At 39.9% G+C, this 13,340-nt stretch overlaps 1 protein-coding gene across 3 annotated transcripts in view; it reads right to left on the bottom strand.

Annotated features, from left to right (window-relative positions):
- snx2 (sorting nexin 2) overlaps positions 1–10,119 on the bottom strand; it is a 52,308-nt gene extending 42,189 nt beyond the window's left edge. Inside the window, exons 1-3 of one of the 3 annotated variants that reach the window (XM_043711692.1) lie at positions 9,947–10,119; positions 5,599–5,713; positions 1,794–1,948 (exon numbers count right to left, since the gene is read on the bottom strand). In XM_043711692.1, the coding sequence (XP_043567627.1) occupies positions 1,794–1,948; positions 5,599–5,713; positions 9,947–10,072 (396 nt within the window). In that variant the 5' untranslated portion in view covers positions 10,073–10,119. The remainder of the gene's footprint in view (positions 1–1,793; positions 1,949–5,598; positions 5,714–9,946) is intronic. The other 2 variants (XM_043711687.1, XM_043711701.1) reach the window with 2 other exon arrangements.
- Between the last annotated feature and the right edge of the window lie 3,221 nt (positions 10,120–13,340).

The following is a 13,340-nucleotide window of genomic DNA, read 5'->3' as shown; positions in this document are numbered from 1 at the left end:
TGTATTTTTGACATCTCCATTTCAGTTTAAAACTACTTGAACACTCAATACAAGTGCTAGAATCAAAAGTGTTACAGCAGAGAGCAGCCAGACAAATCTGTATTGACTTCTGCAAGAGGAATCTCCCAGGTTCCGATCACCCAACCCCTTTCCCAAAAAGTTCTACAACTCTCAATTGTACAATTCTGCTTTGAAAGTCCCAAATCACGCTGCACTAAGTGTGAAGGAGGCATTCTGTATCTTTTGACTGCTGAAGATGTTCTTCCATGCTGCTACTTGTTCTTTTTCCCCCCATGTTTCAAATTTAAATCTTTCAGGAGAAGGACTTGGAGTTTCTCAACCAACAGTTGTCCCCTTCAGGATTTTGAAAGCTACCAAAATTTTCCCCTCGATTATCTCTTCAAAGTGAGCATTCTCAACAATCTACCCACATAACTCAAGTCTGATTCCTCAAACTATTCTTTTAGATCTTTCCCCACACCTTTAAGGTTTTGTGGGACGCAAAAATTGGAGAACACCAGTTGAGGCCAAGCCAAGTGTTTTAGAAACAAAGTTCACCACAATTTTTGGTTTTATACATAAAATTTCTAGATAGAAATCAAAAAAAGTCCCATATGCATGTAAGCATTCAGGCTCCTCTGCCACCTTCAAGGATCAATGTACATACACACCAGGCACCTTGTACTCTTTTTAGAATGGAATCATTTACATTGACTCTCATTCTTCTTACAGAACTGCCCTTCACAGCTCAGTGTGAAATTTAATCTGATATAATGGCTAATGGAATTGGTAGACATTCAAGACATTTTTCAGTTATCTTGCTCACAGCTCAATACTTCGTTTTTTAATTTTCAATTGATGAAAGTTATACCTGGCACACCCAAAGTCTAGCCTAGACAAGGCACATACACAATTATACCTGAAGTTAGTTTAAAAAAAAATCACAATTTTTGTTACACCAAAATTTAGTTCTGATATTTCTATTATGGATTTATAAACATCAGCTTTTATTAAAGAACATGGCATGATTGACACACAAGGAAACAAGCAGGAAATTGTAGCTTATTCAGATTGTGCTTTCAGTTTGCTTTGAGAAATTATGTAGATAATGTAAATGACTCCGTTTGGAAAAAAAAATGTTGCAGATGTTGGCATAAATTAAAACAAAGCCCCAGCCACTTTTCCTAGTTTTATGCTCCAATCCTGACACAAGAAATCTTGTATGTTTTTTATACTTTTAAAAACTAACAGGATGTGAGCACCATTAAGTAACATTTATTGCCCATGCCTAACTGCCCAGAGTCCAGTTAAGAGTCAACCACATGGCTGTGCCTGGAGTCAAACGTAGGTCAGACCAGGTAAGGATAGCAGTTTCCTTGGCCCAAAAAAACACTAGTGAACAGATGGGTTCTGACCATGAATCCATTGTTGATAGTCATCAGTAGACTCTTAATTCCAGATATTTATTGAATTCAAATTCCACCATTCCAGAATTTGAATCTGGACCCCCAGAGTCTCTAGATTAATAGTCTGTTGATAACATCACTAGCCATCACCTCCCTTTAAAAAAAAAAATCACAATGTGAAAATTGATTACTTTGTGCCAGTTTGGGGCTTTAATTAGTTTATCTATACAACATTAAACTACATTCAAGTATGTTACTGCACAAAGTGAACTGGATATCAAAAATGGGATAAGATTGTATATTAACTGCTCAATTGATATCTAGACTCATTAAAATAAGCCCATAGGAAGATGCCATGGTAGACTACACAACTTTTAATATTCATACCTCTTTAGATCGATCAAACATCATAGGATGAGATATTTTTATTTCTGATCGTGGGGCGATGAGTGTTGGAGATACTGGTGTAATAGGTGGAGTTGGTTCTGGAGAAAGTATATGTTCTCTTTCAGGACTGTCAAGAGACACCTCATCGGTAGCTTCTGAAAAGAAATGCAGAAAAGCTTAACTACAAGAACCAATAGCTGTCCTATAGCTTCCCTAAAATTCTACACATTTTTAGTAACTGGTGTGTTGGAAATAAAAAGACTGGGCTGCAGTCATTTAAGTTTCACAACATTTAATTTTGAAGACAATGAACCAAAGCATATCTAATATTTTCCCCCAAATCTATAAACACTTGACTTACTAATCACATGGGACTGATGCACTAGTTGATCATTCTTCTATCTCCATCCATAATCATCCGTTACGTTTCAGATTTGGAAGATGTTTTGGTAACATGAGCCAATGGAAGTCAGCCAACTCTTCCCTGATTTGGTTATTTACAGAATTCTTGCCTCAAAATCTATCAAAAGACTTAAATCTCAAGATGTACACAATTACTTTGTAGAAAGTTAAAAAAAAATTCACAGGACACTGGTATCACTCAGCATTTGTCATCCATTTTCCTGGTCAACCTTAAAGTGCTGCAGTCCAGTGTGTGAAGTTGACACAAGTGATGCTCAGAAGGTAATGAAACAATGGTGACAGTGGAGGAGTGGAGATTTAGTTCCAGTTATTGCGGTGATAACTCAACTATTCTGATAGATTGAGAGTGCTACATACTAGATCATCGAATTGAGCCCTGCAGCTAAATGCAAATTAAACTGAATGCAGCATTTGCCAGTAATTCAAAGCCACCAGTATGTCCAACAGTTCCACCCATCATTTCCAACTTCCAATAACAAAAAAAAAGTGGAGATGCAACACACTCAGATTTCTATGTTATCCATCTGATTTCAATTACTTTCTCTGGGATTTAATTTCTGAGGTGATCATGATTTGTTTGACAATGAAAATTACTAAGTAGTTAGCATCTAAAATTACCTGATGAAATCCTGTCACTAAGTGATTTCTCCATACCTTTCAAAAAATTTTAACTACTACTTGGAACCTTGAAAAATGACAGTTAGTTTGCAGGGATTCAATTCTTGCTCATAAACAACTGTTGCACCTCACAGATGAATATGGTGTTCAGATCCAAAACAGAGGAATAAAATCCCAGTTAGACTTTTCAGGCAAGAATACCTGGATATAATAGAATGTAGAACTGTACAGCACAGGAATAGGTTCTTTGGCATATGGTCTGAACATGATGCGCAGTTAAACCCTTTCTGCCTGCCCTTGGTCCATATCCCTCCAATCCTTACATACTGACGTGACTATTAAAAAAATCTCAAACACCCTTACTGTATCTACCCTAACAATAGATTCCAGACTTCTACCACTGTAGGAAGTTTTCTCCTCATCTCCTTTGACCTTTCTCCCCTCTCATCCTAAATGCATGCCCCCAGGAATAGACATTTCAACTAGTCATCTTTTTTCCAACGACACAATCTGTGGATCTCAATTTTATAGACTATTACAAAGTCTCCACCACTCCAGAGAAAACAACTCATTTTTCAAGCCTCTCCTGACAGCATATGCCCTCTAATTTAGGCAGCATACTGACAAATATCTTCTGTACTTGCTCCAAAGCTTCTACATTCTTCCTGTAATGAAGCAACCACAATACTGTAACTGTGGCCTAACCAAAGTCTTATAAAGCTGCAAGATTACATTGACTCTTGTACTCAATTCCCCAACCAGTAAGGCAAGCATGCCATGCAGCTTCTTTACATTAGAGTGGCCACTTTCAGGGAGCTATGTATTTGAACCCCAATATCCCTCTATACAAGGCAGTTCAGACTCCTGCCGTTAACTGTATACTTGGCCTTAACATTTGATCTACCAAAGTGCAATACCTCTCACTTACCCAGATTAAATTCCACTTCTAAAAACCATCTACACTATCCACACTCCATTGAACTTTGCATTGTCTGCAAACATACTAATCTATTCAACTACATTTCCAAAGACATTTATACACTATAACAAAGTGATTCTAGTACTAATGCCTGCAAACCACCACTAATCACAGACCTCCAGCTGGGAAAACATCCTTCTATCACTATGTTCTGACATCTATGGGCAAGCCACTTCTGAACCATGCAACAAGTCACTGTTGATCCATGCATCTTAATAGTCTGGATGAGCCTACTACGAGGGACCTTGTTGAAAGCCTTACTAAAAATCTGTAGACAATGTCCACTGTTCTCCCTTCATCACCTTTGTCATCTCTTCAAAACAAATTCAAGTTAGTAAAACATGACTTGCCCTGCACAAAGACATGCTGACTGTCCCTAATTAGGCCATGTTTTTCCACATGGCTGAGAATCCTAATGGTTAGGATTTATAACATCCACAACAGGCAAGACTCTGGTCCAAAAAGTTTCCTGGATTATCCCAATGGCCATTTATGTATGGAACAATGCCCTCCAATTGTAACGAAGTCCTTAAACCTTATTTTGCAAGGAAATGCAGAGCATAATAAACTTACAGGAAATAAAGTTTCTATAAAAACAGATTTAATATTCAGGAGCACTCAAGTCAGGTATATTTGAAACAGATTCTATTCTGGAAGATTTTTTCAGAACTGAAAATGTTGCTTGAGGCATTTGCAGTAGGGCTATTAGGACATTGCCCAATTAAAAATGGCATGCTGCCAGTTTAAAACTATTGCCCAGTCAATTGCTACCAAAATAAAGGTTTGGTGACCATTTCAGGAACCTGTTGCCAAGTGTACTGAAGCACCAACATTGCCATCAGCTTACCCTAGTACAGAATAACAGACATTTTTGAAGTACAACTTTGCAGGACAAAATTATTCCTGTATTAATAACAGCTAGGGCAGCAATTAGCATTTACATGTACAAAGCTTTAATTGTCAACACCTAATTTGAATAGGACAAAACCATGTCAAGAGCCTGCATAAATTTCACAGACTGAGTTCTCAGAGCCAAGCAATTTAATCAATAAATTCAGTAGTGGAACATATTCAAACTGATGCAGAAGTCTTGAAATTGACAAAGGGTCAAACAGGGAAGCAAACAAAAAGGTGGATTTAAGGCCACACCACAGATCAGCAATTATCTTAAAATGAAAAGGCAGAGAAATCTCAAAAGCTCATGACCCAAAAATCCCACTTGCACACTACTTATTAACAAGCAGGTTTGTTTCATTCTTCATTCCAGCTCTACAGTCAACTTGGAGATGGAATTATCTTAAATCAAACTAAGAAGATCAGCAACTTATAGGAGGTTTATAAAATAGTGAGGGGCATGGATAGGATAAATAGATAAGTCTCTTCCCAGGATTGGGAGTCCAGAACTAGAGGGCATAGGTTTAGAGTGAGAGGGGAAAAGATATAAAAGAGACCCAAGGGGCAACCTTTTCACTCAGAGGGTGGTTACATGTTTACAATGAGCTGCCAGAGGAAGTGGTGGAGGCTAGTACAATTGCAACATTTAAAAAAGGCATCTGGATAGGTATACGAATAGGAAGGGTTGGGAGGATATGGCCTGGGCGCTGGCAGGAAGGACAAGTTTAGTATGGGATATCTAGTCAGCATGGACGAGTTGGATCGAAGGGACTGTTTCCATGCTGTACAACCCTATGATTATGAATTTAACGTAGAGCAGTTGAGATATAGTGTGCCATTACAACTGTAGCTCAAGTCCATAAAGTACCACAGAACTGCACTGTGCCTCACCTGCAAAAAGGTCTTCATGGTCATCATCCAGCAAAGTATCAGATTTGGGACCGTTAGACTTCACACTTATGTCTTCTGCTGGAAGACTGGCAGGCTCTGGAGATGATGGGCTGGACTGGAAGAGAACACAAGTTTAGTCATGGATTAGTTTCAATCCAAATTTGATAAGTGGAGAGAAAACCAAAATGCCAAGATAATACAAACATCCATAAACAAAAAGGTGTTAACAAGTTCGCAAAAGAAGCAGCACAAGAAAATCAGACTAATAGTCACATTTGTACTAGCAAGAATTCATGCATTTCCTTACTCATTGTTAACTATTGGCACTTCAAAAATGTTTGACATACTTTACAGAAATTTGTATTGTTTAAAGCTCCTAAAAAAAGCTGCATATTTAAGTTAGCCTATAAATCAACTGAAATTAGGACAGCTACATTAAAATGTACTACAAGCATTTAACGTGCTTAGTTATTAACAAAGGTAAGTTAAAATTCTACTAAAGTTAAAATTGGTGTCTCTAGTGCACTAAACATTTACCAGCAGTTCTAGTCATTTATAACATCTCCAGTAAGAGATTAAGCAAGCTATATATTTGGAAGCTACACAATGAATATTCAAAATACTCCTATGAAATGCATTTTAAACACTATTAAGACTGAAAACTATGCTGAGTCAGCTTTCAAAATGCATCACTGTTCTTAGTGTGGTGAAACATACACATTGCAAAAGAATCAAAGGTCAATTTGGCTAACCTGTCCTTGCACTAATATTTTTTCATCCTCTGTTCAAAATGTTAAGAAAACACAAAACCAAGTACACTTTGAAAATTATATGCATGCAATAGATCATTAGTCATGCCAAAATAAAACATGTTCATAAATCTATAGAAAAGAAGTTGAGATAAGGATGCCTGTCTGAAAGTGATTAAGACAAAACTAAGAATTCACTTCACATGTTTGACTATAAGAGAAATGCAGTTTTTCATAATCCAAGCAGAGCGAGACTTCCTCGTCAAGCACATTCCACTTTATTTTCCAGTTCCACTCAGTTTAAGTTACAATGTAATTTAAGAGATGTCGTTGATAATGGATCTCAAGTGATATGACCAAAACATTTCCTATTATCACAAACGCCAACAGTAGCCCTTGACAGATAGTGGAGGAGAAAGTGAGGTCTGCAGATGCTGGAGATCAAAGTTGAAACTTTATTGCTGGAACAGCACAGCAGGCCAGGCAGCACCCAGGGAACAGGAGATTCGACGTTGCGGGCACAGGCCCTTCATCCTGAAGACGGGCCTGCGGCCGAAACTTCGAATCTCCTGATATTCCTGAAGAAGGGCCTGTGCCCGAAACATCGAATCTCCTGTTCCCTGGACAAGGCCCCAAAGGAGCCTTCCACATCCAATGTCATTTATTGTATCTGTTGCTCCCGATGCAGTCTCCTCTACATTGGGGAGACTGGATGCCTCCTCGCAGAGCACTTTAGAGAACACCTCCAGGACATCTGCATCAATCAACCCCACTGCCCTGTGGCCCAACTTTTCAACTCACCCTCCCACTCTGCCGAGGATATGCAGGCTCTGGGCCTCCTCCACCGTTGCTCCCTCACCAGATGCCTGGAGGAAGAAAGCCTCATCTTCCACCTCAGAACACTTCACCAGTTTCCTCATTTCCCCTAGCCCCCACCTTACCCCAGTTCCAACCTTCCAGATCAGCACCATCTCGATGACCTGTCCCATCTTCCTTTCCACTCCACTCCTATCCCCAGTCACTTACTGTACTCTACTTTCTCCCCACCCCCACCATTTCTCTCTCCACCCTGCAGGCTCCTTGCCTCGCTATTCTTAATGAAGGACTTTGGCCTGAAATGTCGATTTTCCTGCTCCTTCGATGCTGCCTGACCTGCTGTGCTTTTCCAGCACCACTCATCCAGACTCTGGTTTCCAGCATCTGCAGTTCTCGTTTTTACCTGTAACTCCAGTTATTCAAACAAAGCAAGTTTACTCAACTACACACTAGTCAGAAAGGCAGTGTTATTTGACATGTGCAGAAGTTTAAGCAGAATGTGTTACTCAGATGTTAACATTAAACAAATTGGAGCTTGCTAGTCAGCTTAAGATTGCACTGGGGAGAAAGAGGTCTGCAGATGCTGGAGATCAGAGCTGAAAATGTGTTGCTGGAGAAGCGCAGCGGGTCAAGCAGCATCCAGGGAACAGGAGAATCGATGTTTCGGGCATAAGCCTGAAGGGCTTATGCCAGAAACGTCGATTCTCCTGTTCCCTGGATGCTGCCTGACCTGCTGCGCTTCTCCAGCAACACATTTTCAGTTAAGATTGCACTGCACTTAGTGAACAAATAAATAAATAAATAAATAAATAAAAATATTTCAATAATTATACTCAGATCAAGGACTGCATACAGAAACAGGAAGTCAAAGCTCCCTCTAAAGATAACTACAAGGTAACTATACACCAAAACTCAATGCCAGAGCCACATTATCTGAGTAAAAACATCTGTAGTAACAAGATTAGTCAAGACTAAAAAAAGTTAGGCATACAACCAACAGCTTTTGCAACAAAGTAAATCAACAAAACTGCAAGCCACAACAGCAATGAACAAAAACAAGCATTTTTCCTCAAATAGGAGTGTCTACTATAATTTAGTAGCATTGTGTTTTCACATTAACCCAACGTGAAAGGCAACAACCTTTCCAACTATTACACCAATTACCTGTGAAGGCCAAGTACCATCAGGGCATACAAATTTCCAGTTGTAAGGGAAAGAGAATGCAAGCATTCTACCAATTGGCAAAGACAATATTGCACAAGTTAAAAACATTTAAGAAGTCCTTGATACATAAAAGGAATCAAGTTCACATACAGTTCTGTGATACAGTTTCAGGCAAGCATCCAATTTGCTGTTATACATAATGACAGGTATAATGGGATATCATCACCACCAATAACTTCTCTCAGGAAGCTATTTCCAAGCTCAGGGTCTCAAAGTTTAACTGCTGACCTTAGCCATTTAAACAGCAGAAAACAGAAAGAGGAGATGAGGATGCCTCATCTCAGAAAAAAAAATCCAGTAAATAGTCAGAGGAGGGGACAAACAATAATTTAAAGAGGAATTAGGAAACTGATGCCTTCAAAAAATTTGACACTTTCTCCCTCCCTATATACTACATTTCCAAACTCCAGATATTTATTTAATAGCTTTACTATATTAAAAACAGCTGTCAAAAAAAGGAACACTTCTGGACCCATAAAAACAATTTTGAACTCAACATGAAGTTTTGAATACATATTCTGAAGACTACCTTCTACTGTAATTTGAACCAATTTGTCATTTAGTAAGGAATGAAATTTCAAGTCGATGAAAGCTAAATTGGACTTTATTAGACTTAACTTTCAATTGAGTGATCCAATCAAAACATGGCAACTTTGGGAAATCCAGGATCAGTCTTGAGATAATTACTGCACATTGCAGGTAATGGGAGAGATGTGTTTTTAAACTTGAGTGAAGTAGTCACCATATGATCAAGATAACCACATGATCCAATTCTAGTTTCACATCCCCTAAAGAGCTTTAGTTTTAAAAATCATTCATTTCCTCTAAAGAGATTTTTAAAACATCTCCACTGTCCCACTCAGTGCAGTAAGTCACAAAACAAATAGAGCCTTCAACCCAACTCATCCATACCAGATTTCCCAAACTAAACTAGCCCCATTTGCCTACATTTGGCTCATATCACTACCTTTTAAACAGAAGCTCTGTTTTACATTTTTAAAAATTAGTTTCATTTGATTGCTACATCTGGTTTTAAAGTACAACATATTAATATAAATTGTAAACTAAATTTTTACAATTCAAATTTGCCATACCAAGCTGGCAAAAAAGCAATAGATTTGAATAAGAGTGTAGATCAGTAAACACTCAACCAGATTTTAATCAATTATGTGCAAGAACCTTAGAAATACCAATAGCACTGGAAACATAACGAGTAAACCCTCAAATGACAAGATAGCATTTCTATCTTAATGAGTGTAACATTGTTCTGACATGCGCAATAATTCCAGGACAAGTTCATTACGTCCAAGTCATGTTGTCACCAAACCAAAAAACAGCTTTTTAAGCTTTAAATCTTGTAGGAAAGCAACGCCATTCGAAGGTCTCTGCTTAGCCCAGTGAAGAATTAACGTCAACTAACGACGATGAGCATCGCGGATTCCTATTAACCGAGAAACCCCGGGTGGGAGACGGTGTTGCACTAACCAAGAGTCGGCCCAGCCCCAGGCCGGGACATCGCCTTTATTATTCACACAACATACTGCAGCCGAAGCACTCACCTCCAGAGTGCTAGTAGTACTGACGAACAGATCTTCGCCCCCTTCTGCTTCCCTGAACTCCAAGTCATCACCCTCTGCTTCCACATCCCCGTCTCCAAACGGAGGAGGTTCTCTCTCGGCCGCCATCTTCACTCTGCTGAGCAAGTTCGCAAGTCATGTGACCTCCACCTACCCCTACACCCCCGCCACATATACCGCTCGCGCCGGGACACGTCATCGCCCCAGTCACGTGCAGCCTCCGCATGACGTGCGGAACCTCGAGGCGCGCGTTTGGAATGTTGCCGACAAACGTTCCATTGTCCTGACTTCCGCATTGGGCACCAATGTTACAACCAGAACTCAGAGAGAATATTAACATGTTTTTCTTTATCTCGAACACCTCTGTATAAACTCCAAGGAGAAAGGTTTTGCCATACTAATGGCGAAATAGGTGTCTTTACAATTTTTCTTGTTTTTGTTTAAATTATCCATTGTCGTTTTCTGATTGAAATAAAAAGAAGATTCTCAATTCTAAAAGGCATTTCAGCTTACAGGTCTGGGTACTTTATTTTTAAAAAAACTGCATCCTATGTCTCAGTTACTTCTCATGACCTCAGCAGCAATGGCACATGTTTCACTGAGGTCAGTGATCAGTTTCCTCGCTGGCATTGTAACATTGTCCAAAGTCCTTGACCAGCTCTGAATTATAAAATTCCAGATCATCACACATCCATCTCACTGCTACCACCATCAACAATGTCACTCAGTTGGATATCAGCCAGATATTTTAATTTTAAGTATATCCATATTCATAGGCAAAAGTGAGGACTGCAGATGCTGAAAATCAGAATCAAGATTAGAGTGATGATTTGGCGATGCCGGTGTTGGACTGGGGTGTACAAAGTTAAAAATCACATGACACCAGGTTATAGTCGAACAGGTTTAATCTGATGAAGGAGCGACGCTCCGAAAGCTAGTGTGCTTCCAAGTAACCTGTTGGACTATAACCTGGTGTTATGTGATTTTTAACTTAGATTAGTGTGGTGGTGGAAAGGCACAGCCGGTCAGGCAGCATCCGAGGAGCAGGAAAATCGACATTTCGGGCAAAAACCCTTCATCACCCCTCACATTCATACCCAGCGCTGACAAGTGCCAACCAAATGAACATCGGCACAGTTGTGTTTACCAGATTTTGGTTACGGTTGCGTTCCTGAAAATCGAGTCTATAGTGAAAAATTGATCGTGTGAAAGAGGAGTTAGGTTCTGCAGGGCCCTCCTTAGCAGAGAGAAAATATATCAGTTAAGTTGATTCAGTACCACGCGCACTTCAAATGGCTAAGATCCTGCATCAGTAAATGAATTTTTATAATATACATTTTAAAATATAAAAGAAAAAAATGTTATATCATACTTACAGTCCCTCATATAATGCCACATCTGAGAACAGGGTAGGTGAGGGGGTGCGGACTGCCAGGGTCAGGGCTAGGGTAACCTTTGCAAATTTGCACATACCAAAGTTATTTTGGGGGTCTGCACCTCTTCTTGTGGTACACACTTTGCAGTGTATTCAGAGAATTGCTCAGTGAACCTGTGCTTCTTGGATATCTGTAGGTCATTCCCCCCAGCTGGCCAAATGTGGGTTTGGCTAGGCTCAATGTCATTTCATCCTTTCTCTCTGTGCATGGTGGTGGCCAGCGCCATGTGATTCCTGCGCCGGATCATAGCATGTTGCTGGTCGTGGCGACTGCTCGCTTTTGTCTACGCTGGGGGTGGAGGGTATCGTGTATTTAGCCTGTTGTTTTGCAGTCTGCCTTGGGGTTCCTTCGATTCTGGCAGCTGCCTCGTTTGCCTGTATCTGTCTGAATGTGCTCGTAGGTATTTAAGAAGTTGTTAGAGTTTCATCTGGCAGAGTTATATACTGAAAATTAATATATATGCTTTTGTCTATGGATAGACTTGAATTATTGTTCATGTTAAGTTTATGCTTAACCTGCTCACAGTGCTTTCTGCTAACCCAAGTCCATAATAGATGTAAATTGGGGACAACCTTTATTCACACGTGGTACGTGAACATCACTGACTGGCCAGCATTTATTGCTTCTCCCGAGTTGCCCTTGACAATGCGGTGATGGGCTGCCTTCTTGAACTGCTGCAGTCCATATGCTGTAAGTAGAGCCTCAACACTGTTAGGGACAGAATTCCCAGGAACACTGAAGGAACAACAATATATTTACAAGACAGGATCGTAAATGACTGAGAGGAAATCTGCAAGTGGTTGCATGTTCTGCTGCCCTTATCCTCATAGTGATAGTGAGTTTGGAAGGTGCAGTTCAAGGCACTCTGGTGAATTTCTGCAGTGCATCAGTTCAGCAGTAGATGGTACACACTGTTGCTATTGGAGATGCCGGTGTTGGACTGGGGTGTACAAAGTTAAAAATCACACAACACCAGGTTATAGTCCAATTAAACCTGTTGGACTATAACCTGGTGTTGTGTGATTTTTAACTTTGCTATTGAGAGGTGGTGATGGGAATGGATGCAGTGCCAATCATAGGGGCTGCTTTGTCCTGAATAATGACAAGTTTCTTGAGAGTTGTTGGAGCAGTTCTCATCCAGACAAGTGAGTACTATTCTGTAACATTGCTCATTTTTCTCATGTAGATGGTGGACCAACATTTGGAAAGTGAGTTACTGTTTGAAGTAATCCTAGCTTTTGACCGCTATTCAAACCAGTATATTTAAATGGCTAGCCCAGTTCAGTTTATGCTGAATGGGAACCCACATGATGTTGTTATTGAGAGATTTAGTGATGGTAATACAATTGAATGTTATGGGGTAAGGTATAAAATGTACTGTTTCAATATCTGAGGAGTCATGAAAGGTGATAAACATTGTGCAATCATCAATGAACATCCCCATTTCTGGCCTTATTGTAGACAGAAGGTCATTGATGAAGTAGCTGACGATGGTTGAACCAAGGACACTTCTCTGAGGAACTCCTGCAAAGTTGTCTATGCGGGCGTGCATAGTGTAACTGAAACCAAACTCATCTCTGCAGAAGCAACATGAGTGGTAATTTATTTATTTCCTGAAGAAGGGCTTATGCCCGAAACGTCAATTCTCCTGCTCCTCGGATGCTGCCTGGCCTGCTGTGTTTTTCCAGCACCACATTTTTTCAATTCTGGTCTCCAGCATCTGCAGTCCTCACTTTTCACCTGGTAATTTATTTAACCAGGTTGTTGCCATAAGACCAAAATGACAGTCTGCCTACCATGCAAATGAGTAATATGGTACATGAGTTCACTGCTGGTGTGATGCCAGGTAATTAAGCCTTAAGCCTCAAATGGAGTGTAATAAATTGCACAATATTTTGGTTGTATCCAAAAGGTGGAATACTGACTGTACTTAACCAGCT

The sequence above is a fragment of the Chiloscyllium plagiosum genome, chromosome 2 (genome assembly GCF_004010195.1).
Source record: "Chiloscyllium plagiosum isolate BGI_BamShark_2017 chromosome 2, ASM401019v2, whole genome shotgun sequence".
In the NCBI taxonomy this organism is placed as follows: Eukaryota; Metazoa; Chordata; class Chondrichthyes; order Orectolobiformes; family Hemiscylliidae; genus Chiloscyllium; species Chiloscyllium plagiosum.
Note: the sequence above shows the minus strand (reverse complement) of the source record. Positions and strands in the feature narration are given on the sequence as shown.